This window comes from Jatropha curcas, chromosome 8, assembly GCF_041381405.1.
Source record: "Jatropha curcas cultivar XTBG-Jc1 chromosome 8, XTBG_Jcur_1.0, whole genome shotgun sequence".
Taxonomy (NCBI): domain Eukaryota; kingdom Viridiplantae; phylum Streptophyta; class Magnoliopsida; order Malpighiales; family Euphorbiaceae; genus Jatropha; species Jatropha curcas.
The window spans coordinates 2,665,027-2,690,716 of NC_143158.1; the positions used below are offsets into that span (position 1 = coordinate 2,665,027).

At 36.2% G+C, this 25,690-nt stretch overlaps 6 protein-coding genes across 7 annotated transcripts; 3 read left to right on the forward strand and 3 right to left on the reverse strand.

Annotated features, from left to right (window-relative positions):
• Positions 1-673: 673 nt before the first annotated feature.
• Positions 674-2,708, reverse strand: CFIM-25 (homolog of CFIM-25). The gene is made up of 7 exons (XM_012221596.4): positions 2,345-2,708; positions 2,187-2,232; positions 1,911-2,004; positions 1,661-1,728; positions 1,487-1,573; positions 1,288-1,398; positions 674-1,042 (listed from the first exon to the last, which is right to left on the reverse strand). Exons 1-7 carry the CDS (start codon positions 2,503-2,505, stop codon positions 971-973), a joined length of 639 nt encoding a protein of 212 aa, XP_012076986.1. The 5' UTR covers positions 2,506-2,708; the 3' UTR covers positions 674-970.
• A 434-nt stretch (positions 2,709-3,142) lies between these two features.
• LOC105637921 (60S ribosomal L18a-like protein) lies at positions 3,143-5,668 on the forward strand. Its single transcript, XM_012221597.4, has 6 exons — positions 3,143-3,365; positions 3,856-3,939; positions 4,402-4,518; positions 4,815-4,941; positions 5,015-5,132; positions 5,284-5,668. Exons 2-6 carry the CDS (start codon positions 3,930-3,932, stop codon positions 5,338-5,340), a joined length of 429 nt encoding a protein of 142 aa, XP_012076987.1. The 5' UTR covers positions 3,143-3,365; positions 3,856-3,929; the 3' UTR covers positions 5,341-5,668.
• A 202-nt stretch (positions 5,669-5,870) lies between these two features.
• On the reverse strand, positions 5,871-8,631 carry LOC105637922 (zinc ion binding protein). Of its 2 annotated transcripts, XM_012221599.4 has the most exons (7): positions 8,394-8,631; positions 8,216-8,290; positions 7,953-8,083; positions 7,134-7,300; positions 6,778-7,052; positions 6,424-6,537; positions 5,871-6,238 (listed from the first exon to the last, which is right to left on the reverse strand). In XM_012221599.4, the coding sequence occupies exons 1-7, from the start codon at positions 8,478-8,480 to the stop codon at positions 6,176-6,178; spliced, it is 912 nt and encodes a 303-aa protein (XP_012076989.1). In that variant the 5' UTR covers positions 8,481-8,631; the 3' UTR covers positions 5,871-6,175. The 2 variants fall into 2 exon arrangements, with proteins under 2 accessions (XP_012076989.1, XP_012076988.1); XM_012221598.4 differs by having other exon boundaries at positions 6,778-7,300; positions 8,394-8,626.
• Positions 8,632-12,926: 4,295 nt separating this feature from the next.
• LOC105638350 (hydroxyproline-rich glycoprotein family protein) lies at positions 12,927-15,179 on the forward strand. Its single transcript, XM_037637114.2, has one exon. The coding sequence runs from the start codon at positions 13,071-13,073 to the stop codon at positions 14,745-14,747; it is 1,677 nt and encodes a 558-aa protein (XP_037493042.1). The 5' UTR covers positions 12,927-13,070; the 3' UTR covers positions 14,748-15,179.
• Positions 15,180-15,744: 565 nt separating this feature from the next.
• On the forward strand, positions 15,745-18,546 carry VIP3 (Transducin/WD40 repeat-like superfamily protein). The gene is made up of 2 exons (XM_012221601.4): positions 15,745-16,250; positions 17,824-18,546. Exons 1-2 carry the CDS (start codon positions 15,891-15,893, stop codon positions 18,448-18,450), a joined length of 987 nt encoding a protein of 328 aa, XP_012076991.3. The 5' UTR covers positions 15,745-15,890; the 3' UTR covers positions 18,451-18,546.
• A 3,802-nt stretch (positions 18,547-22,348) lies between these two features.
• On the reverse strand, positions 22,349-24,176 carry MTO2 (Pyridoxal-5'-phosphate-dependent enzyme family protein). Its single transcript, XM_012221603.4, has one exon. The coding sequence runs from the start codon at positions 24,027-24,029 to the stop codon at positions 22,434-22,436; it is 1,596 nt and encodes a 531-aa protein (XP_012076993.1). The 5' UTR covers positions 24,030-24,176; the 3' UTR covers positions 22,349-22,433.
• Positions 24,177-25,690: the final 1,514 nt, after the last annotated feature.

A 25,690-nucleotide genomic window follows, 5' to 3' on the forward strand; every position in this document is an offset into this window, starting at 1 on the left:
GAAATGTGAAAGGTGGGGGTTGCATTTAGGCAGGATTCTAAGAGTCTCATGTTGTTGAAACTCACCCAAGCAAACTGAACATCCAATGCCTTCAATCAGCTCTTTGGCTTTCTTTGGATTCGCCCTTCTTGTACTGGCAAACTGTGATCAACTTGATAATCAATTGTTGCAAACTGCGATCAACTTGATAATCAATTGTTGCAAACTAGCAGTAGTTGTGAACCAAATGGGATGACCAATTTAGTTCTCATCAAGAAACCCTCCGTCTATTTTCTACTTCAGCTTATGAGTACCTGTTATTCCTTTAACTGCAGTGACTTGGACAGGATTTAGCTATAACAATAACGTAATACTTGGTAAGGAAAAATTAGCCAGAAAAAAAAAACTAACAATATGGTGATGTGTGACTCTAGGGATAGGGGAAGAGAGGAGGTATAATGAAGAGGCAGCATGGTAATAGAGGCAACAATCTCTAATCTGCGTAAGAATAACACTAATAAAGGGCAGGCAAGGTTGCAGATGTATGTACATCCAATGCCATTTCCACATGAATGTTTGATCAAACCCATCCCACCATTAAAGGGGCATGCTCTTTTTGTGTTTCTCCTTTCATCTTTTGATAACATGAATTATTCTCGAAATATTCACATTGAGAGGGAAGGGAGGGAAGGCATTTTCAAATTGTATATAAAAGAATTTGATTATAACTAAAGAAGTAAATACAATTATTATTGAATAATATTTCCCTTAACCGTGAAGCATCCACACAAAACGGTAACACACAGAAATGAATATACCATATATATTACAAGGCTCAACACTAACTACATATAAAAATCTATTGTATATACAACGCGTCGCTCAAGATTTCTCAAGAGTAGATGTCCCCACAGTAAGCCTTTTCCAACAAGCATATATGGCTAATTCTATACTTACCTTGTAGTATTGAACAATAATGAACATGCCTAGTTTAAGAATTGATAATGTTGAAGGAGAATTTAGATAGCAGCTGTGGTATTCCTGAAATGATTGATCCATATGTCTACAAAATAAAACAACAAAAATGAATTACAAATGAAAATTACCTTGAAATTTAAGTCTTTTGAGTTCTAACATGTAAAACATCCATGGTGTATTCTAACCCACCCAACCCACAGAAAGAGTATTTACAACCAATCTTTAACATAATAAAGCCATCTACAACCAGTTAAGGTGATCTACCAGACAAATTTAATCTCCATGTAAAGGTAAGTGCATCATTATATGTCAATCCTAACGAAGAATTACCTTGTGATTTTCATGAATCTGGCACAATGGGATTGCCAGCAGCTTAAGGTTTTTCGGTACAATGAACTTTCGGCTCATTGGTAACCTTACAAGGAAGAGTTTCGTGCATTCCTATAGAAACAGATAGCATAAAAAAATTAAGTCATGGACTCATAAATTCAAAATGCTGAGAGAAAAGTTTCAGCAGAATTTTGCAAACCTTGGGTGTTTTTACATTAGGTGGCATGTATGGATATGGTAAAGTTTCAAAGTCGGGCTTCCACCACATCCCAAGGCATTCATCCACCTGACAATTAAAAATAAAAATATGTAATTCCACTCAACACTAGATAATAAGACTGAAACATAAGCACCTAAAAACGCAACTAATTACCTCCCAATCAGTTTCATCCTCATTTCCGGAGAGCTTTCTTGATAGCTTACGTTTCAATCCATCAATATCTGGAAATTCCAAAAAAAAAAAAAAAAAAAAAAAAAAAAAAAAAAAAAAAAAAAAAAAAAAAGAGAAGAAGAAGAAGAAAAGGTTAAGGAAGCCTTACAGGCATTCTCTTTATCCCAAGAGTGATTATACGAACCAAATTTCATTTTTATATGATTTAATGAATACCAGTAGACATTTTTACCTGATTCTCCAGGTCTTAAACGACCACCAGGAAGCCTAAAGATGGAATTCCTTATTTGCAATAGCAAAAGATGAGGATGTTTGAACAACTCAACCTGATTTTATAACATTACAACTTTTCAACTCAGTATATCATGTCAAATGATAAGACTTTCTTAATAAGAGACATAAAGGCACACAACAAAGAACATAAATTCACAAAATCATCAAAGAATAAAAGCAAGAAAAAGCAATTCAAAATTTCAAATATTGAAAAGAAAGCAGAAAAATAACTAACCAGAATAACTGCCTCCACATATGTCCTCAATCCATGGGCAAGGTAACTAATTACCAAAAAAGAAAAAAAAAAATCAATCCCCAAAAGAAAGACACAAACAAATAAAAAATAAATAAATAAAAGCAAAGAAAACCACTAAACTAAATAAGATACAGTACTTAGATTTCATCCTTTGTACACGGTCTGCCAAAGTCTCGTTCTTGAAAGAAAGAGGGTCTTTCGCACCAAAATAGTAGCTACTGAGAGGGTATATGTCTAAAACAGAACCTTGATCCCTGCTACCTTCATGGCCGTTGTCTAAAACCATTTGATCGCCCATAATCTTGATTCTTGAATTTTTCCCAGAAAGAAAGAACGCAAAAATGCTCAAGACACAGAACGAGAACTGAAAAAGTCTGAAGAAGAAGAAAAAAGAATAGAACAGAACGTGTCCTTTTTCAGTATAGTCTAGAGTAATGCATAAAGTCTACAATTCAAAACCACCGAACGTGGCTGTTCCTGATTGAAGTAGACAGTGGCGGTCACTGCTGCTATATGATGACGGAGAAAGATGTAGAGGACACAATGGGCTTGGACTGGTGGGCTTATTTATGTTCTTCGGTTACATGTAATTAGGGGCTTGGGCCTCATTACTAGTTTACACGATGCCGGCTACGAGTCGGCAATTCTTTTTTACAATATATTTAAATGAGAAAAAAAAAAGGGAGGGAGAGAATGATTTCTCAACCACAAAGCACTGTTGACCAATAGGAATCCTTAGCTTTGTAGACCACACAACAGATAAAATAAGGGTGTAATGGTCTTTAAACATATCACCCAATCAGAGCTCATTATTTTCAGAATACCAACCGCTCTTCTACAGATAATTTTAATCGATCCACAATTATTAATTTAATTAATTTAATAGTAGATGTTAATTTATAGTAATTAAAAAAACCAAATTTAAAACAAAATTCATTTCCTTTTCATAGCTAGAAGAAAAGAGGAAGGGACACAAGAGGAGTCAATTTCGCGCAGCGTCTAGTGGATTAATGCCCAAACCAGACCTTTACTTGTCATGTAAAACTCTCCTCTTTATACTTCTTCTACGCTACAAATAGCCTCTCTTTTGTATCTCCTCTTTGATCTGAACGGAAAATCATCCGAGAACGTTCATAATCCAGTCTCTATTTTCCACAGGCAAGAACCCTTTTCTTTTCTGTTATTTTATTATTTATTTTTTGGAATTAATTCGATGTTTCTGTCATTTTTTGACGTTTGGTATTTTCTCGTCGATGAAATTTTGCGTATTGCTTCGTCTTTATTATCTTTGATCTTTTGTTGAGTTTTTGGAATTGAGTTAGAATTTTTCTGCAGTTTCTTTGAAATATGCAGCTATAACTTATTGTTTTGGACATGGGGGATTTTATTTTTATGAATGTATATAATGTGATAGGAATAGCTTCCCTTACCAAGAAATTGGATAGATTCTTTCTATCACAGTTATTACAATTTTCTTTTTTTATTCTATTGGTGTTGACATTTTGAGCTTCCGTTCATTTAATCCAATCACATATTATCATACTTGCATCTGTTTGCTTTATGAAAGCATTATTGACAGAATTGGTATGGAAATTTGATGTTACTTTAGTTAATTAATATTAACGGTTAACTTTAATTTCTGAAGCAGGTATTAATGTTTTAAGGATCAATAAACAGTTGCCAAGTAAGAACTGCTGAAAAAGCCTGCCTTATCAAGCACAAATGGATCAAAGTACAGTACCTTTCTTGATTTATTTGCTCACTTCTTGAATTAGGGAATTTTCATTTACAATTGATTATCGTCATTTTTTAATTTGTCCCCTGTTAAAATTTGATTTTTTGTTTGCCTGAACTGCTATGAACCAAGCCATGTATATGAATCTAAATATGGTTGAAAAGTAGATAGCAATGAATGGCAATGCAGTCTGAAATATGTTTGTGGACCCATATGCATGTTTTCTTCTGATATTTGACTGTTGTTTGTTTAAAGAATGTTTATGATATGTTCATATGTTGAGAAACAAGAATTTGTGAGAATTTCTACACCCAGCATCAACTGAGGTACATTTTTTATTGTGTAGATGTCCTTTCTATGAGAATTGATTATTGCAAAACACCATAGAGAATATTTAGTTAACATGTCAACATTCACTCAGCTATTTCAACATAAATTGAATCCAACTTTGTGTTGTAGATGTTGTTATTGAGGACAAAGAGGTCTTAAGAAATGGACTTGAGATGGTGAAATCAGCCTCTGATAAGCACATAGATCTTCTCCGGCCATCTGCACGATACTATTCAGCATCTAAAGGTTAGGTTCCTATTCAGCAATTAGCCTGCTCAGGAAGAGATGTGGTCTAATCATCCTTGCTTTCATTGTTAATTACCTTTATATTGGACCATTTTGTGCTCATTTACGTCATTGCTGTCGATGTTTATATATTGCTATCAGAGTGACATTTCTGTTTCATTTACTGTCACATCACATGACATAATTCCATTCATATTTTATCTGTCATGTAGAATTATATTTGGTCAGGTATATAAATTTTGCAGCATGTATTAAGTGTTTGTCCAAAAAGCTGATTACCACTATTATAATCACAGGGCAAGCCCTAGATGCTGCAGACCGTGAAAAGGGCAAGTATACACTTCTTAGAGATCCTGAGGAATTTCAAGTTGGGATGTATGACAAACCACTTCCATGCTTTGGCTGTGGTGTAGGATGGTTTTCGTGAGTATTTCTCAAACTACTACTTCCTTCCAGATTGTTTCACATATTCTAACTATTCTCTCTTTTTTATCAGTTTTCTTTTAGGATTTGTGTTCCCATTGATGTGGTATTATGCCACAATTCTTTACTTTGGAAATTATTACCGAAAGGATCCTAGGGAGCGAGCAGGCCTGGCTGCAGCTGCCATTGCTGTAAGTTCCCTTCATCTCTTTCATTAGTGAAAAATATTAATTATGATGTTTGATAAATGCATTTTCAGTACTCCTCTCCAATCTTAAAGAACAAACATTCAACGTTTGTACTCTATTCAACACTGAAATTTGATTGCAATTCCTGTTGCAGGCGATGGCATGTTCTGTTGTGTTGCTGGTTATAGTAGCTTATTGTATGCTTTTTTAGCCTTGCACTCTTTTAGCCTGGCACTGGAATTGCAAGTTTGCACTTAACAAGTATAAGTCAAAACAAGACACACCCAGTTGGAAGAAATTGCTCATACGATGTAGATAAAAAAGTTCTAGCGGAAGAGGACAGAGAAAATATTATTACAAGATTGTTCCTCAACAATTGGATATACCCTACAATTCAGAAACATATACAAAAACTTGAAACTTCTTTTCCGTAGCTTTGGAGTACCTGTGGTCCTGTGATAATGGAGAACATTGTTAATTAGCAGATGTAACACAAGTGTTAATTAATATAGCATTCTCATTTGCGGCTTTGTTTATAAGTGAGGAAATCCCATGCGGTGATTTATTAGGCTTGTTTGTCAACATGGAATGTACTTTTATCTTTTATGTAAAATGTTATTTCACTGGTTCTGCGGCGTGAATTCAGCCACGTCTTCAGAGTCTCGTTTCAACGGTTTTAACCTATCCAGGGAAATTGATTCCATAGAGGCAAAAGAACTACGGTTGTCTAGGCATCCAGTATAATCATTTAACAGTTCTATGTTTGATCAAAAAAGAAAAAACATGCATAGGTCTGGCTCTGAAATTTGGAGGCATATAATGTCGTTTACTTAAAAAAATCCCAACTGTAAGAAAAAGTAAAAGAATACAATGGTGACGATCCTCCAAAAATTTTCTATCAATAACACTCTACGTGATGGCACAATCTCCAACAGGTCCCCAAAATTGCTGTTATGAAACGAAGGCAAAGCTTAACATGATTAACTCTGCAAATGGATGCAGCTACTATTAGCAAATTCTCTTCTAGACAATCAAAATGCTCAGCTTTAATCTTTAGCCACCAGATGGACATATTGCTTATCAACTCTGAATCTGGAACTTGAATTGATCTGCACACACACCAAGAAACAAAAATAAAGAACAATACATTAATAGTAGTTGATAGAGAATTCACGAATTATCAGATATTGCCCCTAGCAGTTAGCAACTTAGCATTCATCCTCAAAGTCAATGAAACAGAAAAAAAAAAAATTTATTTAAACATAAAAAACTATATAGTCGTTGAAGTCCTGACCTTTTGTTCAAGCATTTCACTGAATTGGCTTTCATCCTCTGTTATGCCACATTCCTGGATAGACTTCAGAACAAGTTTTTTCAGTTTCTTCATCTTCAAAACCCCATCTGGATTCTGCGTTCGCATGCAACAACATATGATACATAATAAACGTCAAGATATAGAAGTTACTATAAAACGGGACAATGTAAGACAATTCAATGTCATAAAAGGGCTTCCTTCTTTTGTCCCCTCTCTGTGTATCAAGCTTATCTCAACAGTCAAAGTATGTATTTAATCAAGATCCGTATTCATAGCATAGTCAAATAGAAATGACACGCAATTTAAACAATTAATATTATCAATGAGGCATACCAATATCAGGGCTGACTTGATCAATTTCTTCAACTTTATCTTCTTTTTGGTATCTTCTTTGATAGAGCCAGATTCTACCACCCTATCATCTTTGAGCCCATTCTGTTTAGCTTTCTTCAACTGACTCTCCATTTCCTCTGCTTTGGTTCTTTCAGCTTGAACCACACCATTGCCTATTCCATTTGTAGTATCACCCCCATTCTTTTGCCCCGTGCCATCGCTCCTAGACTCATCAAGTTTTCTTTTCTTTTTTGACGGTTTACCACTCTCTGTTCCTGCATCATTGTGCACTTTATCAGCTTTGGGCACATCTAGCACATTTTGTTCCTCGACATGTTTGTTATCTTGCAATTCACCATTTGTAGTAATCTGAACAGTGGAAGGTTTATCTTGAGTAGATTCTTCTGTCTCTTTAGTTTGTTGTTGCTTGGCAGCATGAATAGCTCGAGCCTTTGCCCGGTGCTTCTTTCCGTCAGCATGGAGAAGCAAAGTCTGCTTACTAGTAGCCTTGGTATTGCAGAGACTGTAAATAGATTCTCAATTCAACCCATCTCTTTTACAGTAGATAAAGAAATTTCAACCAGAACAGTCAAAATCTATGACAAAATGCAACTACTCACTAGAGCCTATATCACAATACATGAGCCAAGAAGCTATAACTGGACCTTAAAAAACCTAAATATTTGTAAAAACTGAGTGCATAGGCTCTGCGTAAAAGTTGCCAGTCAATTGAGAAACATTTTTCCGAGTGAAAAAGCTCAAGCATGAAGATTTAGTTTCTTTATTTTATACATTAGAGACTCGTTTACATTACATTCTCCAATTGGAAAGAAATTGGAACTATTATCATTTAGCTTTATTCACTTGTCTTGAAATAGAACCTTCTCAACAGTAAGCTATTTCCAACTATTTCTTTTTGAACATTCTTTTTGGTGCCCAAACGAGAAATGCCCTCAACAACTACGGTATTTCAAATACAGAAAAGCTCATAATTTAATGCTCTCAACATATGCATATGTTAAGCAACACTGTGATTGATCTCAATGCGGGAAGGAAACGCAAAGTAATGCAGTGATTCAGAATTTAGTGGCGCGTATCATTTGAAGAATAAATGAGCAAGCCTACCTAATGGAAATTGAAATGAGAAAGTAAAAAAAATAAATAAATAAACACACCTACAAAACCATGGAGGGCGTTCAGATAACCCAACATTTATATCAACATCGGGCTGCTGCTTTGCGTTCTTGTTGGTCTTAGGAGTGGCACCATTTGGAGCTTTCCCTTGACCTTTCGGACCATATTTTTCCTGAGCAGAAAGTTAACACATAAAAAAAAAATAAAAAAAAAAAAAGGAAGAAGAAGAAAGCAAATAATAAAAACTGAATATGATCAGATATGCAAAGAAGATAAGCCATAGAAGAAGAAATGAGATACGAACCGCCTCAGTAATGCACTGAGTATGGCCCTGAACACTATCCTGCCCGAACATCTCTCCGCAATCGATACATGATAGCTACACCATTACAACATTGGAGCGAGCTTTAAATAAAAGATCAAATAGAGCAATAATTGTCTCAGTTTAAAATCAAACTAAACCCAAAAAAAAAAAAAAAAACCTTAGAAGCTGAGCAAATTCTGAAGTGATTAGGTAACTTAGGCTTCTTCAAATTCTCTCCGCAATCTTCACACTGAAACCACACCATTTTTCTTGTACTGATAATTCGATTGCGAGAGAGGAGGAGCCAGTGAAGGTGATTGGGGGTTTAAGATTTAAGACTTTAATTAGGGTTTTCGTTTTTCTTCTGTGAATCGTTTCTTTTGCGGGCCCCCAGGATCCAGAAGCTCCCAATCGGGACCCGGCGTACGCCCTAAACGCACCGTTTAAATTTCTGACGAGGCTTGAGCCAGCGTGGAGAACGCCACTTATCTGAGCGGTACGCTAACTGCCTCCGTTTAGTGGTAAACTGGCACGTGCCTCTGTGCGTTGTAATGTGATTGGGCACCAACCATTAACTCATAGGCTGGGATGGCCACTTCAAAAATTAAATTATATATTTATCCTTTTTTTTTGTAAGTAAATTACGTTTTTAAATAAAAAAAAAGACCGAAATTCGAGTTTGAGTACGCATAGGATAGGAATGTTAAGAAAACTGCGGTCTCAAATAATATAGAATGGGCCTAAAATTGGAAAAATAGCATCATCTTCTTTTTTAGCCTTGGAAAGTTTTTTATCATTAATTAAGTATTGTGAGAAAAAGAATTATATTCAATAAATAATAATAAAAAATAATTTCCCATTGCTTTTTGAGGGTAATCATAACAGTAACAATACTAAAACCTACAGGGTAGCCATTGATTTAAATGATGCTTTAAAATAAAAGTCCAGATACTGCGACAAGGATAGGTAGAGAAGAAAAGGACCATTCCCAATTGAAATTTGTTAATCCCAGCTGGAATATAATTAATTATTTATTTATATTTATATTATAATATGTTGCCCATTTTGATTGCCAACTTTCGTTTTCGAAAGAGATAAATAATTGGCGTTAATTATCTCACAGACAACCATTAAATTGACATGCAATTTTAAGTAATTAGTTTATTAACTGTCTTATATTTGCAATTCTGCTAAAAATAATTGACATAATATTGTTTTTGACCAACGTTGCGTCAAATTTAATCAACTCTCATTTTTATTATTTTAATGTATTATAATATTCAAACCATGTATAAAACTGCAAATAAGCTAATTTGTTAACTCAAGATTAGCTAAAAAATAGCTTGAGAAAAAAAAACATCTTTTACACTTTAAAATACTCGCAATGTTTTATACAAAATAATTGTCCTAAAAAACGATATATATTTGGAACGGAGGAATGAAAGATCAATGATCAATTAATCAGCTAATTACCCTTTAACTAAATAATTGTGATGTTATATAGATAATGATCATTCTACTAATAATTCAGGCTGCCGCTTCATTTTGTGTTAAAAAAAAAAAAAAAAAAGAAAAGAAAGACATTACTTTTGTTTATGAACCGAATTCAATATTTAAATATATATATGTATGAACTTAATTATTTAATTCCAGAAAATTAATGAACAATGAAAGCTACCATTCCCACATTATTAACATGATTAATTGATTTTTATTTTTCTCTCTTTCATTTCTTTAATAAATCTTTAGAAATATTAAATTAGAGCATGAAACTCTCACGTGAGAGAAAGAACAGGCTGTCCACCGGAAGCGAACGAAGCTGCCGTTGGGAAGACTTAGAGGATACTTCGTGGCCGGTGGCTATCATCCCTCAACCTGTCCTTTTTACTCATATAAAATTTTTCTTTCAAGAAACCAAAGTCCCTACCCCACCTTACCTCCTTTTGCAATCAACACTGAACAAATTCTCTAATCCTACTCGTTATGTGAGCGCGTGCCATACACGTCCCTTCCCATAGTATGCAAACCCACCCAAAATTTGGTTTTTGGATTGGTTGGGTTTGACATGGCAAATGAAACCGGCTGAATTTCAATTCCGTAAACTTGGATCAATTTCAATTCATTTTTCTTTTTGAATTTTAGCTCGAAAAGGCAGTCGGAATCAATCAAAGTTGAAGAGTAATAGTCAAGATCAATTGAAATTAAAATCAAAGTTCGATCAAAATAAATAATTTCAATTCTTCAATTTGAAAATTAATACCGACACTTTCGATTTAGCTTGATTACGTGGTTGGGTTTACATAGCGTGGTCTTCTTATCTAGGGCAGAGAAAGTGGGTTCCCAAATGCCAGGCGCGGGAGTACTAAAGTGGTGATAGTTCAAACTTTTAATAAGCTTTTTGAGGAAGAAAATGGCGTGTGGGACATGAATAAGATAAACGCTAGGGTTCAAATAATATCTTTCCCCTTGAAGGGGTGGCACTGTTTGGCCTAAGTTGCTATGATTTTGAAGGACCAGTAGTTGTCACGCATGAGGATACCTTTTCTCTTGCTATATTTTCCAATGTACCAAACAATGAATTTCTCTTTGGGGTTGGCAATGCCACCCTAAATGTCCAGAATAAAACTATTTCTAAAACCCAAATGGAAGAAAAATAATATAAGTCAATTAATTTTAAAAATAAAATACAATAATTTTAAACCAATTTCATTTATTTCGACCCTGATTGATTTTCTAATAAAAAATTTTAATCGAGTTGATTAAATTATGTGAATTTCAAATGACATTTTTAATCAATTGATATGAAAATAAAAGTACTTATCAAATTATCAAGACATTTAATTTTCATGATTGATAATTTAATAATGTGAACTTAACAACTTCCAGAAATATCCTTGAAAATTTCAGAGCCTGATCCCTTTCCATTTGACATGTGAAAAGCTTATCGCACCAGCTAGTCTACTCCTGACGGATGCAATTTGAGAATTCAAACCACTTTTGGTTATCTGTACCGCTAAGGGTCTGTTCAGTTGTTTTGTGCTGAATGATAATTGGAGGTAGTCGTTAATAGTTGGTAGCTGGATATTTGTAATTTAGTAATCACTGTTATCAAATGTAATAATCATTAAAGACAATAATAATTTTTTAAAAAATATATTTAGTCCAACTTGAATTTCGCATGATTTTTGAGTATCCAAAACATTGTTATATATATTTATACCGCATTAAACTTTTATCGGAGTATTTTAAACATTTTGATTCGTTACATTAAAAATTATGTGTCATGTCCAACTTCTCTTTTTTTTTTTATTTTTATTTTTTACATCTTCAATATGTTTGATTATAACGTGTGAACAAACAAAAACCTATTTACATGTTCATAAATTGGTGAAGAGCAATGTTAATAATAATGATAAACAGGAAAAGAGCAGAGTCATAAGCGTTTGATTTTGCTCTTTTGAAAGGTGAAAGAAACCAATTAAAGGTAATGTTTTTTTGTTGTAAAGGATATTATTTCAATGATTACTGTCACGCTCCAATCATACAAAGTCAGTCACCTTAAAAAAAAAAATACATTTGTTTTTCTGTACAGTATTAACTTTGTTTGTCTTCTGGACTGGAGTACACGTGGCCACAATGAACATTGCCAGGTCTTTTGCTTACACTAGAGAAGTTCTTGTATGTTTGGTTAACAAATTAGTTTAAGACATCTCTGCAAATCAGATTCTTAATCTGGACAAAATATGGCTTACGCTGGAGGATGTTAGCCAGGATATTAAGAAATAATATTATAGACTATATTTAAAGTTGAATTTAATATTTTTCATTTTTATACTGATTTAAATGAATGTTTTTTTAATTATAAGTAGAGAAAAAAAAAGAAAACAATAATGTTTTAGAAAAAAATCACCGTTTTCTTATTGATTTGATATCTGAGACCAACAGCATAGGCCAGAAATTTTCTTGAATTTATATAAAAAATAATTGATTATTTATTTATTTAATATGGTATACAGTTAAAATTAAGGTGTTCATGTTTTTATTATATAACACTCGATTGTATTGTTGTCATTCGTACAATAACAGTGATACATAGTGCATTATGCGCACGAGAATTTTCTGATTTTTATGTTGCTTGTTGTTGTTGGTAATGTAATTAAAGTTGTGTTAACAAAATCTTTAATTATGTGGTCTAAATTGATTTTTTTTTTCTAGATTGACTGTATTAAAATTAATTTTGTTTGATATTTTGCTATATATTAATACTGAAATTTTTTTTAGATTTATTACTATTGTTTCATACTCAAATAATTATATATTTAGATAAACATCCTCTGAATAAAAATAATTTCAAATATAAATTTCACGTGAGAATGCATATTTTTCTTTTATTCCCGGCATATTGTACCTAATAAAAAATATTATTTTTTTAGTATACCATTAGATTATATTTTGGTGTGTAAAAGAAAATATTATTATGTCTTGGCAATTAGTTTAAAATGAATATATTTCTCAATAAAAGTAAAATACACATATATTATGTCATAAATATCAACAATTAACTCAATAAAGAGCTTGTCCGTAACAGCCAAATATTTTAATGTGATTTATGTTTATTTATCAGTATTTACAATTAAATGTCCATTATTTCGTTTCATAATTATTTAATATTCTTATACAACATCTCTGTCTTGCTCAAATTTCAGAGAGAAAATAAATAAATAAATAAATAAACAATCCTTCTCTCTTCCCTCACAAGCAAAACTCAAAGAGGCAAAGACCAACCAAAACCCAAAACTAAACAATTAAACACAGACCCACCACCCTTCTCCCTTCGCCATCTTCCTCCTCCTCCATGCCTCCTCCTCGCCGTAGCTCTCTATCTCCTCTCCTTAATCTTCCGTTACTTATCTTACTCTTGTCCATCATTGCATTTCTTCTCTTCTTCTTCGCCATCCCTTCGTTTCATAATAATAAACTTCGACCCAGTACTGTTAAGAAGAGTTGGGACTCTGTCAATATCTTTCTCGTCTTGTTTGCGATCCTTTGTGGTATCTTTGCTAGAAAAAATGACGACGAATCACCTCTTCCAGAAGATGCTAACAATAATACCAATCGCAATGTTTCTCATAGTAAACAAGAACGCCACTTTGTTTCCAATAATTGGTTTGACGATCAGCTCGTGCCATCAACACCGCCTACTGGCGGTTTACGGAGGTTAAAGAGGAGTAGTAGCTCCTACCCAGATCTGAGGAAAGAATCTTTCTTTGAATCCGGTGATGATCGCTTCCGGTTCTATGATGATTTTGAAATAAGCAAGAACCGATCACCGGCGTGGTCGTCATCGCAATATATTTACCATCGTAGACAGCAAAGTATATTTGAAGAATCTAATGTTAAGGAAATTCCTGTTGATACTTACGTACTGCGTTCCTCATCGCCTCCGCCTCCACCGAAGTCGCCGACGCCACCTCCTCCACCACCACCACCCCCACCACCGCCAGCGGCAAGAAATCGCAAACAGAGGAGAAGTTATAGCACTGTTCCGCCTAAAGAAAAGGTAGGCAAACCTGGTGAAAATCATCATCAATTTTCAAATACCGAAACTCCGCCAGCAACGCCACCTCCTCCTCCTCCGCCTCCCCCGCGGCCTCCACCACCTCCACCAGTTATGAAGACTGCTCGATCAGAGCGTAAAAGCGAGCGTAAAAAGAATAATGCAACTAAGGAGTTGAAAATGGCTTTGATTTCGTTATACCATCAGAGCAAAAGAAAGAAGAAACAAAGAACAAAGAGTTTATACGATGATAAAAACCATTCTCCGCCTGAATCGCCAGTGTTTACTGTTCCTCCACCTCCGCCGCCACCTCCACCTCCACCACCATCAATGTTCCAGAGTTTGTTCAGAAAAGGAACCAAAAGTAAGAGAATTCATTCATTTTCTTCATTTTCTACTCCACCTCCGCCGCCGCCTCCTCCACCACGACCGTCTCTCTCCACATCAAACAGGTGGACCAAGCTTAAGAATCATATATCACCACCAGCGCCTCCGCCACCTCCACCACCCCCAGCACCATCAACACCTCCACAAGCACCCTACAGGAGACGAAGTACTACCTCAGCAGGCCGACCACCATTGCCAACAAGAGCCAACAATTTCTATGAGGAAAATGTGAATGACGGAGGACAATCTCCGCTAATTCCTATGCCTCCTCCGCCTCCACCACCGCCGTTCAGAGTGCCAGGGTTTAAGTTTACAGTCAAAGGCGATTATGTTAAGATAAGAAGCGCCCACAGTTCTCGGTGCAGCTCTCCAGACTATCAGGAGCTGGATAGGCAGTCAACAGAGGCAGTCAGCGTAATGGAGCGTGGAGATGGGAGCGGAACATCCGTTTTTTGTCCCAGTCCAGATGTCAACGCCAAGGCCGACACTTTCATTGCCAGGCTAAGAGGCGAATGGAGACTAGAGAAAATAAACTCCATGAACGAGAGGAGAAGCATGGGCCGTGGCGCAGATACAGGCCCAATTTGATGCCCGTCAACAATACGAAGCTGACAGACACATTTCCGTTACGGTGATTTGGCCTGCTATGCATGCAATTGAAAAAGAAAAATTATGATACAGAAGACGGAGAATTGGAAGCTGCACAACAGAGAAAACAGAAAAGGAAAAATAAAAACATAATTTAACATATATTATATCATGCGGTTATAGTAGTATAAATATTGGTGTGGTATATAAAATATAAATACATTAATTAATATATAGGAAGGAGCTTTGGGTAAGTTTTTTCAGCCATCTCTCAGAGCTCCCTTTTACATAGGATGTGAGTGAGATTTTTGTGCTAATTTTCTTTTTTTTTAATGGTGTAAGGCCTCTAGTTGTGTTTTTTGGTCACAGCTTTGAGCCACTGTTACTTAGACTTGAGAGTTTGAGTATAAAGTTTGGATTGCTTGATGTCAATGGTGTTAAAAATATGTTTCGATTTTAGTTATTTATTTATTTATTATTATTAATATTTGAAAAATATTGAGTTTAAAGAGAATGTATATAAGATGAGGCACTAGCTTTACTTTCTGCGTGGCCAAATATGATGAAGAGGTGAGTTCCTTTTCCTAGACTCCACCAAATAGGCCCAGCCCCAGAGGTGAACTGCACGTCAAACCAAATAGACAATGACAGGTATTCATATATCTATTCATTCTTTTTTATCAATTTAATTTGTTTAATTCTTGTTATTTTATTTTATTGATTTACAATTTTTCTTTGGAATTGAATTTTATACGAGAATGAGAATGAAAATGAAAATTAAATGTAAATATTCTAAATATTAGTTGAAAAAACTACCAAAGTCTTTAATCAATGGAGTTAAAAAAAATATTTTTAACTAATCAATAAATCAAAAATCTTTTTAAATTATCAATCTTTAACATTTAAGTTAACTTATAGGGACTTAATAGTAATACATAAAATTGAAGCAGTATTTAATAGCTAAAACTGGATAAATTTGAGGACTTAGGTACCTTTTTTTGACCTTAAATTGTAACAAAACTATTAACTACCCCGACGACATAGATTTTTCGAAAATCCCCCAAAAGAGTAAAACAAGACTTCCAAATTCTGAAGAAGTAATTCTAGGGTTCTTACTTCACATCAATTCCTACATCCGAATCAATGAAACTTGCAGGCCTAAAATCGATTGAGAACGCGCACGACGAGTCAGTATGGGCTGCAACGTGGGTCCCTGCTACCGAGTCCCGACCTTCTCTCCTGCTTACCGGATCACTTGACGAGACCGTCAAGCTGTGGAGCCCCAACCAGCTCACTGGATCACTTGACGACCTTAACCTAGTGCGCACCAACACCGGACACTGTCTCGGTGTTGTTGCCGTGGCGGCGCATCCCTCCGGCGTCATCGCGGCTTCTGCCTCCCTTGATAGCTTCGTTCGAGTCTTCGATGTCGATACCAATGCTAGCATCGCAACTCTCGAAGCTCCTCCATCGGAAGTTTGGCAAATGCAGTTTGATCCCAAGGTAAGCAAAATTGGACAAAATAATGGGAATTTAGAATCTTTGCTTCCATTTTTGAGATTGAACGATATCTCGAAGAATAATCTTCGAGTGAAAGTATAACATTGAATAATCATTGCCAGTTACTATTTTGACTTCAGTACGACTTATTTGGTTTTTGCTTAAGTTTGCATATTCATTATATATTTACCCAAATTATCTGTTGGTTTTTGCAGTAGCCCACATGGAAACCATTTATTACATATCCTTTGTCTACAAATTGCGTAAGGGTAACCAACCACATTAGCCATTAAGCACTTTAGATAGAAGTTTAAGATTAGCTCACAATTTTATCGTTATTATTTTTCTTTATCTAATGAACAAAGTAAATTATGGGATAGCTGTCTCTCTTCCCTTGAGCCCTCCATCTAAAACACTAGCAAGACTCGATCTAGCTGGCACTTACTGGCATTATTTGGCCTTTAAGATTTATTGTCTTGAGAATTATGTATAAAATTTCATACTTTTTTTAATAAGATGAGGCACAATGAAGGGTGACCTAATGCACGAAGCAATTCATATTTGTGGACTCCGAGGAGGGTTGATGTATGCAGCCTTCGCTTACTTTACTTTTGCAGAGAGGCTATCTGACCCCTTAATTTCTAGGTTACAAGTGTAATAATTTTACCCTTACACTGAAGTCATGTGGCACTATAGTTATAAAAATGAAGCTTTGCTAGAAAAAGAATAATTGCTTTGCGGGGCATTGAGACTTCTGAAACCTAGTATTTTGTAGAAGTAAGGGCACCCATGCTAGTACTAGAAGCAGAATGAGTTAGGGCTTGTTAAGCGTTTTTAAAACTTCACTAGAATGTATTGTTTCCTGCTCATATTGCTAAGGGATAACTGGAGAGGTGTCCAAGCCTTAAGATAAACTCTTCAGTTCCAAATTTTGGTATCAAGTCAAATTTCATTTTTATAAAAAGTTTAGTGTGGAACTTACTTATGGTCATCTTGTGCTAAATGGGTTTATTTCATGAATTTGGGAGGCTTTTGTTAATTGGGTAGTATACCTTATGGTCTTCAGTAGCAGAAAGGGCCATGATGGGTTCAGTATATTTTCATGGACTTGTCGATTTATATATATTATCATTGGAAATTTAACTGCTGCATTCACTGGTCTTGTTCTTGTGTTATGAAGCAAGTAGTCGAATGATTATATGGTTTACCAGTATTACCTCAAGTATAACTGAAGCTAAATTCACTGGTATTAGATAGCTGACAATATAGAAGATCTTGGTTCCTTGTTCCACTTATCAAATTATGATTACGACCGGTATCCTGAGGTTAAGGTGAAAGCTTAATGCTATTCATACTGTTAAAATATTTAATAATGTGGCAGTGAGACACGTGTTTGTTGGCATGTATATAATTTCTTCTAAGTAGCTTGGGCTACATTTTGTAGAGATATCTGTATAGCTGCCATTTTCTTCTTTAGCAGTTTCCTCTTAGTTAGGTATGATACTGTTGGATTATGAGAGGATGCAAAATTTTTGTATTTGCATTCATCCAATATTAACAATTGATCTACCTGCAGGGTACCACTCTTGCAGTTGCTGGTGGTGGTAGCGCATCGGTCAAACTTTGGGACACTGCAACATGGAAACTGATTGCCACCCTATCAGTTCCTCGTCCAGAAGGACCCAAGCCATCTGATAAGAATAGCAGCAAGAAGTTTGTGTTGTCAGTTGCATGGAGTCCTGATGGGAGACGACTTGCTTGTGGCTTAATGGATGGCACTATTTCTATTTTTGACGTAGCTCGAGCAAAATTTCTCCACCATCTGGAAGGCCATTTCATGCCTGTGCGTTCTCTTGTTTATTCTCCTATTGATCCTCGGGTGCTCTTTTCTGCATCAGATGATAATCATGTCCACATGTACGATGCAGAGGGAAAAAGCTTGGTTACAGCAATGTCTGGCCATGCAGGCTGGGTATTAAGTGTTGACGCAAGCCCTGATGGAGCAGCTATTGCAACAGGCTCAAGTGATAGAACTGTAAGGCTATGGGATCTTAATATGAGGGCTGCTGTTCAGACAATGAGCAATCATACAGATCAAGTTTGGGGAGTTGCTTTTCAGCCACCACAAGGGTCTGGTGCCCGTGGTGGTCGACTTGCTAGTGTATCAGATGACAAAAGCATATCACTCTATAGTTACTCCTGAATATAGTTGGCCTGTAAGGTGTAAAAACATCAAGCATGTTGTTTGTTGCGTGATTTAGTTCTGCTTTTGATAGTTCATGAAATTTTTGTTAGATCATTTTATCTGCTGCTGCTGATTATTATTATTATTATTATTATGCTTCATCATGTGGTAAAAAGGAAGAGAGATAAGAGATTCATTGTGTCAAATGAAGATGAGGATGGAGATTAGATTAAGGTTCCGGTCTAAGGAGGAGGTGGAGCTTGCTAATGCATATCAGTATCAACTTTCCCAGCCAATCCTGATGTCCCCTTGAATGGAAGCTGGCTTTGTTGCATTTCCACAGTAGAATTAGAAGTGTTTATAAGACATTGAGATTTGCATGATTTGCCTTGGAAATGATATTAAATTTAGGAGTTCTATCCAATTAATATATATTTCTGGAATAACTAAACGGCACTTGCGTAAATACCTTGGACTACCGGCTGTTGTGGGGAGGAACAAGCAGCAAGTTTTTCATTATGTAATTGATAAGGTTTGGCAACGATTGCAAGGCTGGAAACGTAAGCTCTTATACGCGCCGGAAAGGAAATTTTATCGAAAACAGTTGTACAGGCGATTCCGAACTGTTTAATGACAGTTTTCTTACTTCCAGTCAATACCTGTACTACCATTGAAACAGCAATGAATAGATTTTGGTGGCAAAATGGGGGAGAAGGTACCTCAGGTATACAATGGATGTCGTGGAGGAATATGGGTCGAAGAAAGAGAGAGGAAGGTATGGGATTCAGATCACTCCGCAATTTTAATTTGGCCATGCTAGCTAAAAGCGGATGGAATATTCTCACGAGACCAAAGGCATTGGAGAGTAGAATTTATAAAGCCCGTTATCATCCGGATACGGATTTTTAAACGCACCATTGGGCAAAAACCCAAGCCAGATATGGAGGAGTTTGATCGCTGGACAGAGTATGCTTCGTGCAGGGTGTGTGCGGAAGATTGGTAATGGGAAGGATACTTTAGTTTTTGGTGTTCCCTGGTTGCTTGACCCTCAACAGCCTTTCATTCGATCTTCTAATAACACGGGTATTGAAGATTTGTGTGTTGCTGAGCTATAAATCCGGTTAGTCGCCAGTGGGATAATGATGCGCTTCACCAGATATTCAGTTCGGAGGAGATAGAACAGATTTTGCAGATTCCCTTGAGTTTGTCCGATACTCCGGACCGATGGATATGGCGTCACGATCCAAAGGGAGCCTACTTAGTGCGAAGCGGGTATAAAATCTTGCTGGAACAGCTTAATCTTCCTCCGAGACTTCAGTAAGGAATTTGGCGCAAGCTTTGGCAGTTAAAAATTCCACCTAAAGTTCTAAACTTTATGTGGAGAGCTTTGTTAGACATTCTTCCTGTTTTTTCAGTTTTGCAAAGAAGACGAATTGAGGTACCTATACTTTGTCCTCGATGTCATCAGGAGGATGAAACAGTTGCCCATTGTTTACTGTATTGTCCATTTGCAAAAGATGCGTGGTTATCTACTTCTATAGGAGGGTGGGGTAATGTTTCGGGCTTAAATAAATGGTTTGAATTCTTAATGCAACGGATGGATGATGCAAAAACAGGGAGGCTAGTGTTGCGGCTTGGGATTTATGGAATGCTAGAAACAAGTTGATTTGGCAGCAGCAAGTACGTGATTCAGCGGCTATTGTGAGACATGTACAGTATTCTCTTAATGCGTGGCGAATTGCGAACTCGATAGAGGAATATCAGTTGGTACCATGGGAGAGTAATATGCAAAACAGATGGCATCCACTTTTGACAGGTTTCAAATGTAACGTGGATGCAAGTTTTGACCCCAATTCGGTCCATGCAGCAGCAGGTTGGATAGTGAGAGACTGTGCAGGTAGATGTATGGGAGGTCGAGCTATGAAGCTGGGAAGGGTGACGAGTGCACCGATTGCTGAAGCCATAGTGGTGCGGGAAGCGTTGAGCTGGTTGAAAAAGCAATATCAAGGACATCGGTTGCTCCTGGAGAATGATAACCTATTGGTGATCCAAGCTCTTCTTAAGAAAGTGAGGATTACTCTTATTTTGGTTCCACAATTCGGGATTGTAAAATTCTCTTTATTGAGTTCGAGTTATTAGATTTTGTTTTTATTAGACGTTCAGCGAACCAAGTAGCTCGTATGTTTGCAAAAACAGCTAGTTCTATACCTGATCCCATGGATTGGATTTTGATATTATGTTTTTTTATTATATGAATAATTAATCTATCATTTCATTAAAAAATAAACAGCACTTACCGGCGATATAAAAAATTGTACATAAATATATCGTGTTTACTTAAATTCAAGTTAGATAAACATTGGACCTGTATGCACAAATAAAATTACTACATCTAAAGCACCTTGCGCTTCCATAGCATTGCATATGTATCCGTTGTGACACCTCAAAATTTGCCAGGGATTTTATTTTTTGGCTTTGAAATTGTGAGTATTGATAATATCATAAAGTCGCCTGCTGACATGCAAAAAAACAAAAACAAAAAAAACAAAGGCCTTACAAAACGATGTTGACGTGTCAAAGAAAAACAAAACTGCCTTACAAAACGACAACCAACCAATGATCCTCTCCCTCCCTCCCTCCCTCCCTCGTGAAGTGAAGTTCGGATGGGCGAAATAAAATTCTTTAAATTTTTGGACAAGGGTGAAATATAATATTCATACTTTGAGGGAGCAAAATATAATTTTTCACATTTTTTTTCAAAATTTCTCGGGGCTACCCTGTCAGCCCATCTCCAAGTTCTGGCCCTAATTCATGAATCTCCCATTTCTCTGTAAATCCTTTCTTCTTCTTATATTTTGTTTCATCGATGTGATGGATCAGAAACTGGTCTCTTCTTTGGTGCTATGAAAACTTAAACCAACGGCTTGAAATACATAACAGTGTCAATTTTTTTCCTCTACCGTTGAAATACACCCTTTATCAAACTTCCAATCATATTTTTTTCCTTGGCTTTTCTCATCTTTCTTTTTGATTTTTTTCTCTTATTTACAACGAAGATGAAATTACTCTTTCTTGGTACTTCTACTGTGGTGGTGGTGGCGGCGGCAGCAGCCGCTGCTGCTAGTGATAATAATGAGATATAGACGAAGCTTGTGATCATACACCCACTTGTGTTATGCCTAGGCCCTACGGTTTGTATTGTTATGATCCTTATTTCTATTTTACTGGAAAAAGGTCTTCAAAAATTTGGAATGATATGTACATTTGCCTGTCAATATATACAATACTGGCTTGTATTTGTGCCTTCTTCAAATGTTCTTCGTTGTTTTGTTCTCATGGGCTTTTGTTTATAGCCATTGATGATTTCTACTGTTCTTTGATTGTATAGACAAAATCAAAGACATTAATTCAGAGAATGGAAAATACTTCTCTTTATGATAGGGTTTTCTTCGATAAAATGCCAAAGATGAGTTCCCAGAAAAAAAAAAAAAAAAAAAGCGTTTCGGAACGTTGAATTGCACGTGAGCCTAACAAGCCACTAACTATAAAACCCTGCCTATATGTCAAGCGTAACAAATTACGATTGAATTTAAATTGCTAAACCCGTTATTTTTTCCCGTAATACCTCATACTTATCGCAAGCAAAAGAGCATGTGAATTTCGAAGCTCCTAGGAGCTTCTATCTTTTAGATCTTATTTAGCACGAGCAGAAAATATGTTCTTCTAAAGGCAGGAAACACTAATGTACCGTCGAATGATTATTGCAAAAGCTGTGATCATGTCTGAAAGAGGGTTAATTCGTCTAACAATAGCTTGCTAAGTTTCTACTCATGAAAACCTAAGTGAACTGGGGAAAAAAAATCCCACAAATTGTAAAAACAAGGCAACCTACAGTGGAATTAAAGGAAAGACCAAATTAAAACTAATAGATAAAGATAACTCTTAAAAACGAAAAGCCATTCGGAGTACTAAGCGTTTAACTTACAATGTCACCAAATAGTTTATTTAGGAACCCTGTTACCCAAAAAATTCTTCAGAACATCCATGACAGCCCCAAATTCTGCCTTAACTTGCACAGGAGGGTTAGCAAACCTGCAGGCCATATCTGGTATTGCTTTGGAGTGGTAATCAATCTTAGATTGAGTAAATTTCAATCCATGAGCTGTGCTCACCACCACTGTCCTATCCATAGGCCCTATAACCCCACTATTCCTAAGCTTATTCAATGCGGTCAATGCAACTCCCGTATGTGGGCAGATAAACATCCCTGTAGAATCAGCTTGTGCCATTGCATCCATCAACTCCTCCTCTGTGGCTTCCTCAACAATCCCATTTGAATTCTTCAAAGCATATACAGCTCTGTCTATAGAAACCGGGTCCCCAATTTGTATAGCCGAAGCAAATGTGGAATTCGCTTTCACAGGCTTAAAATCTTCCCATCCGGACTTGTAATACAAGTAAAGTGGATTAGCATTTGCAGCTTGAGCACAAACTAGCCTTGGTATTCTATCAACAAGCCCCAACTCTTGACACATTTTAAACCCTTTGTAAAAGGCATATATATTCCCTAAATTACCACCTGGAACTATAACCCAATCTGGCACTTCCCAATTGAACTGCTGCAAAATCTCAATTGCAGCAGTTTTTTGACCTTCTAGCCTCAAACTGTTCAGAGAATTCGCTAAATAAATTGGCAATTCGGCTGTAACCTCACGAATTAGTTTCATGCACCCATCAAAATCAGTGTCTATGCTCAATACAAAAGCTCCATTTGCAATTGGCTGCACCAATTGCGCCATTGAGATCTTGTTTACGGGCAAGAAAACGATCGATGGAATTCCTGCAGATGCACAATAAGCAGAAAGTGCTGCCGAGGTGTCTCCAGTGGACGCGCAGCCGACTCCAACAACAGGCTGTTTCATTTTGCGCAAACGGTTCACTTGGCTGACCAGAACGGTCATGCCCAGATCCTTAAAGCTACCAGTATGGCTAATGCCGCAGTGTTTAACCCACAAATCATTCATGCCCAGAAACTGTTTGCCAAAACGCTCAGCCCAAAACAGATTCGAGTTCCCTTCAAAAGCCGACACTATGTCATCGGAATCAATCTCCGGTAACACCCACTCTTTCTTAGACCAGACTCCGGATCCATACGGCCACGTAGTTTTTCCAACGCGCGAGTCAAACAAGTCACGCCAGTACGCACCGTCAAACTTCTTCAAAGCTTCCATGTCATGCTGGACGTCGAGGAGTCCACCACAGCGACTCCTGTATACGATCTCGTCAAGCGAGTACCACTCACGGGAGTCAGGCCCAGCGTTGAAGGGAACATACTTAGCGGAAAAGGTATTAGCAGCCGAAGCAGAATTTTGACGACGCGCCTCGTCGCGGATGTTCTCATCAGCGGCGCGGCGTTGCTTGGTGACCGGTGGCGTGTTATTAGACGAAGGGGAGGGGTCTAGTGTGGAAGAAGTGCATAAGATAACCGTTGGACGGCGGCCGGTGGGAAGCTTAGGGTTTTGATGGAAGTGCTTACGTTTGTGAGTGAGAGAGGAACCGAGAGAGGAGTGCAACAGTGAGTAAGAAGAAGTTGCCATGTCTGAGAGGAAAGCAAGAGAAGGGCGGCGGCGCGGCTGGTTTCCTGCGTTTCTGTTTGTTTTTTCTGTTTCGTTTATTTATTTATTTATACTTTTTCTTATTCCGGTTTTGGAGATGAATGTGAGATGCGATGCGAGCGGTGGCTGTTAATAAAACTTGAAGGAGTGGGATGGGGTCCGCCAGTCCGGTTGGTAGGTTCGCTCATATTTAGCCATGTGTAACCTGTGGCCGTACCTATCGAATTGCAATAGGATGCAAATGAAACTTTTAAAATTATTGAGTGACTAAAGTAGGAAATATATTATGTGGACATATATATTATAGATTAAATACGACATACCTGGTTGGCATAAAATCATTTGGTTATTTCATTAAAGCGTATCAAATCGAAATGAATACGTCAACTTTACGACTTTAATTCGGTGCCATTTTATATAGATGATCGATGTATTTAAATTTCAAAATTTTAGTGAATATTGTATATTTTTTCACACTAATAATAATACTTATTAGGATATTTAGCTTTTATATATGAAATATTAATTTAATAAATACTTAATATAACTTTTTCAGTAATAATTTTATATTTTTTAAATATTTAATAGACAATTAATTAATTTAATTTTACAAGTTAAAATATTCAATAATACATATTTAATGAATCAAAATAAAAATTGAAAATGTTATAAAATTAGAGTAATAAATTTTATGGATGAATTTATATGTTTGGCTAATTTCAAATGACTAATCCCTTTTCAATAATACATCTTAGAGTTTGGATTAGAACATAACACGACCTTTATAAAAATCATAAGTCGTTATAAATGATTAAGCTTTTCTTTTTCTCTTTTTTTTTTTTTTTAATGTTTCGAGCTTACCATTATATTTGGATATAAAATAAAAGAAAAAAAAAGTTTCCATCAAATTGATTTGGTTTGATTATTTTTTTAAAAGGAGATTCGATTTTAAATTTTTTGTACTTCGGTCTCAATTCCAAGGAGATAAAAAAATTAGGCCCAAATCGGAACCAATTTGAAAAATGCCTGTAAAAGCCCATCAAACCGAATCGGTTTGCTTCTGACCTTAACTTCGGTTCGAATCGATTTTAATTTTTAAAATTTGATTTAGATAAATTTTGAACCAAACGGACAGTTTGTGATTCCCTAGACAATTTGTGCCCAGTTTGGGAGTTTCGACACGTTTTTGTTTCTCGTCTACTTGTTGTCGTAACCTCTCCTGTTAATTGTTCCTTAACAATCTCCATCTTTACAACATGTTCCAATTTATAATCTACCTAGAATCTGACATCACTATGATACGTGTCCGAATACCGAAACGTAAGGACATAATCATAGTATAAGTGGCGTCACACAGTAAAGTTTCTCCGACCCAAATATTTTGCTTAAAAATTTACGCGCCAGCAAATGGTGGGCGGACATCATTCTGTAATGTCTCACGTTTTCTTTTTATTTTATTTCTTAATCCTCTTTTACTTAGCTGGAAAATGTACTTTTAATTCCCTGCCCTTAAAAGTTAAATGTACACATTTACCCTTATTGCCTCAAGTAAACACAAATTTACATAATTTCACCGTTGGTAGTGGGCAAAATTAGGCAGTTGGATAAATAAAAAATAATCAAAATCTGAAATCTGAAATTAC

What these genes read in the sequence shown, in the direction of transcription:
- LOC105637921 (XM_012221597.4), top strand. An exon ending in TGTGGTGTAGGATGGTTTTC is followed by an intron (nt 4,942 to 5,014) that starts GTGAGTATTTCT and finishes CTTTTTTATCAG; the next exon opens with TTTTCTTTTAGGATTTGTGT. An exon ending in TGGCTGCAGCTGCCATTGCT is followed by an intron (nt 5,133 to 5,283) that starts GTAAGTTCCCTT and finishes TTCCTGTTGCAG; the next exon opens with GCGATGGCATGTTCTGTTGT.
- CFIM-25 (XM_012221596.4), bottom strand. Translation starts at nt 2,505, where the DNA reads ATGGGCGATCAAATGGTTTTAGACAACGGCCATGAAGGTAGCAGGGAT. An exon ending in GTACAAAGGATGAAATCTAA is followed by an intron (nt 2,233 to 2,344) that starts GTACTGTATCTT and finishes TTTGGTAATTAG; the next exon opens with TTACCTTGCCCATGGATTGA. An exon ending in AGATTCATGAAAATCACAAG is followed by an intron (nt 1,043 to 1,287) that starts GTAATTCTTCGT and finishes TTTATTTTGTAG; the next exon opens with ACATATGGATCAATCATTTC.
- LOC105638350 (XM_037637114.2), top strand. Translation starts at nt 13,071, where the DNA reads ATGCCTCCTCCTCGCCGTAGCTCTCTATCTCCTCTCCTTAATCTTCCG.
- LOC105637922 (XM_012221598.4), bottom strand. Translation starts at nt 8,480, where the DNA reads ATGGTGTGGTTTCAGTGTGAAGATTGCGGAGAGAATTTGAAGAAGCCT. An exon ending in TCAAGTCAGCCCTGATATTG is followed by an intron (nt 6,538 to 6,777) that starts GTATGCCTCATT and finishes ATGCGAACGCAG; the next exon opens with AATCCAGATGGGGTTTTGAA. An exon ending in GTGAAATGCTTGAACAAAAG is followed by an intron (nt 6,239 to 6,423) that starts GTCAGGACTTCA and finishes GTGTGTGTGCAG; the next exon opens with ATCAATTCAAGTTCCAGATT.
- VIP3 (XM_012221601.4), top strand. Translation starts at nt 15,891, where the DNA reads ATGAAACTTGCAGGCCTAAAATCGATTGAGAACGCGCACGACGAGTCA. An exon ending in AAATGCAGTTTGATCCCAAG is followed by an intron (nt 16,251 to 17,823) that starts GTAAGCAAAATT and finishes ATCTACCTGCAG; the next exon opens with GGTACCACTCTTGCAGTTGC.
- MTO2 (XM_012221603.4), bottom strand. Translation starts at nt 24,029, where the DNA reads ATGGCAACTTCTTCTTACTCACTGTTGCACTCCTCTCTCGGTTCCTCT.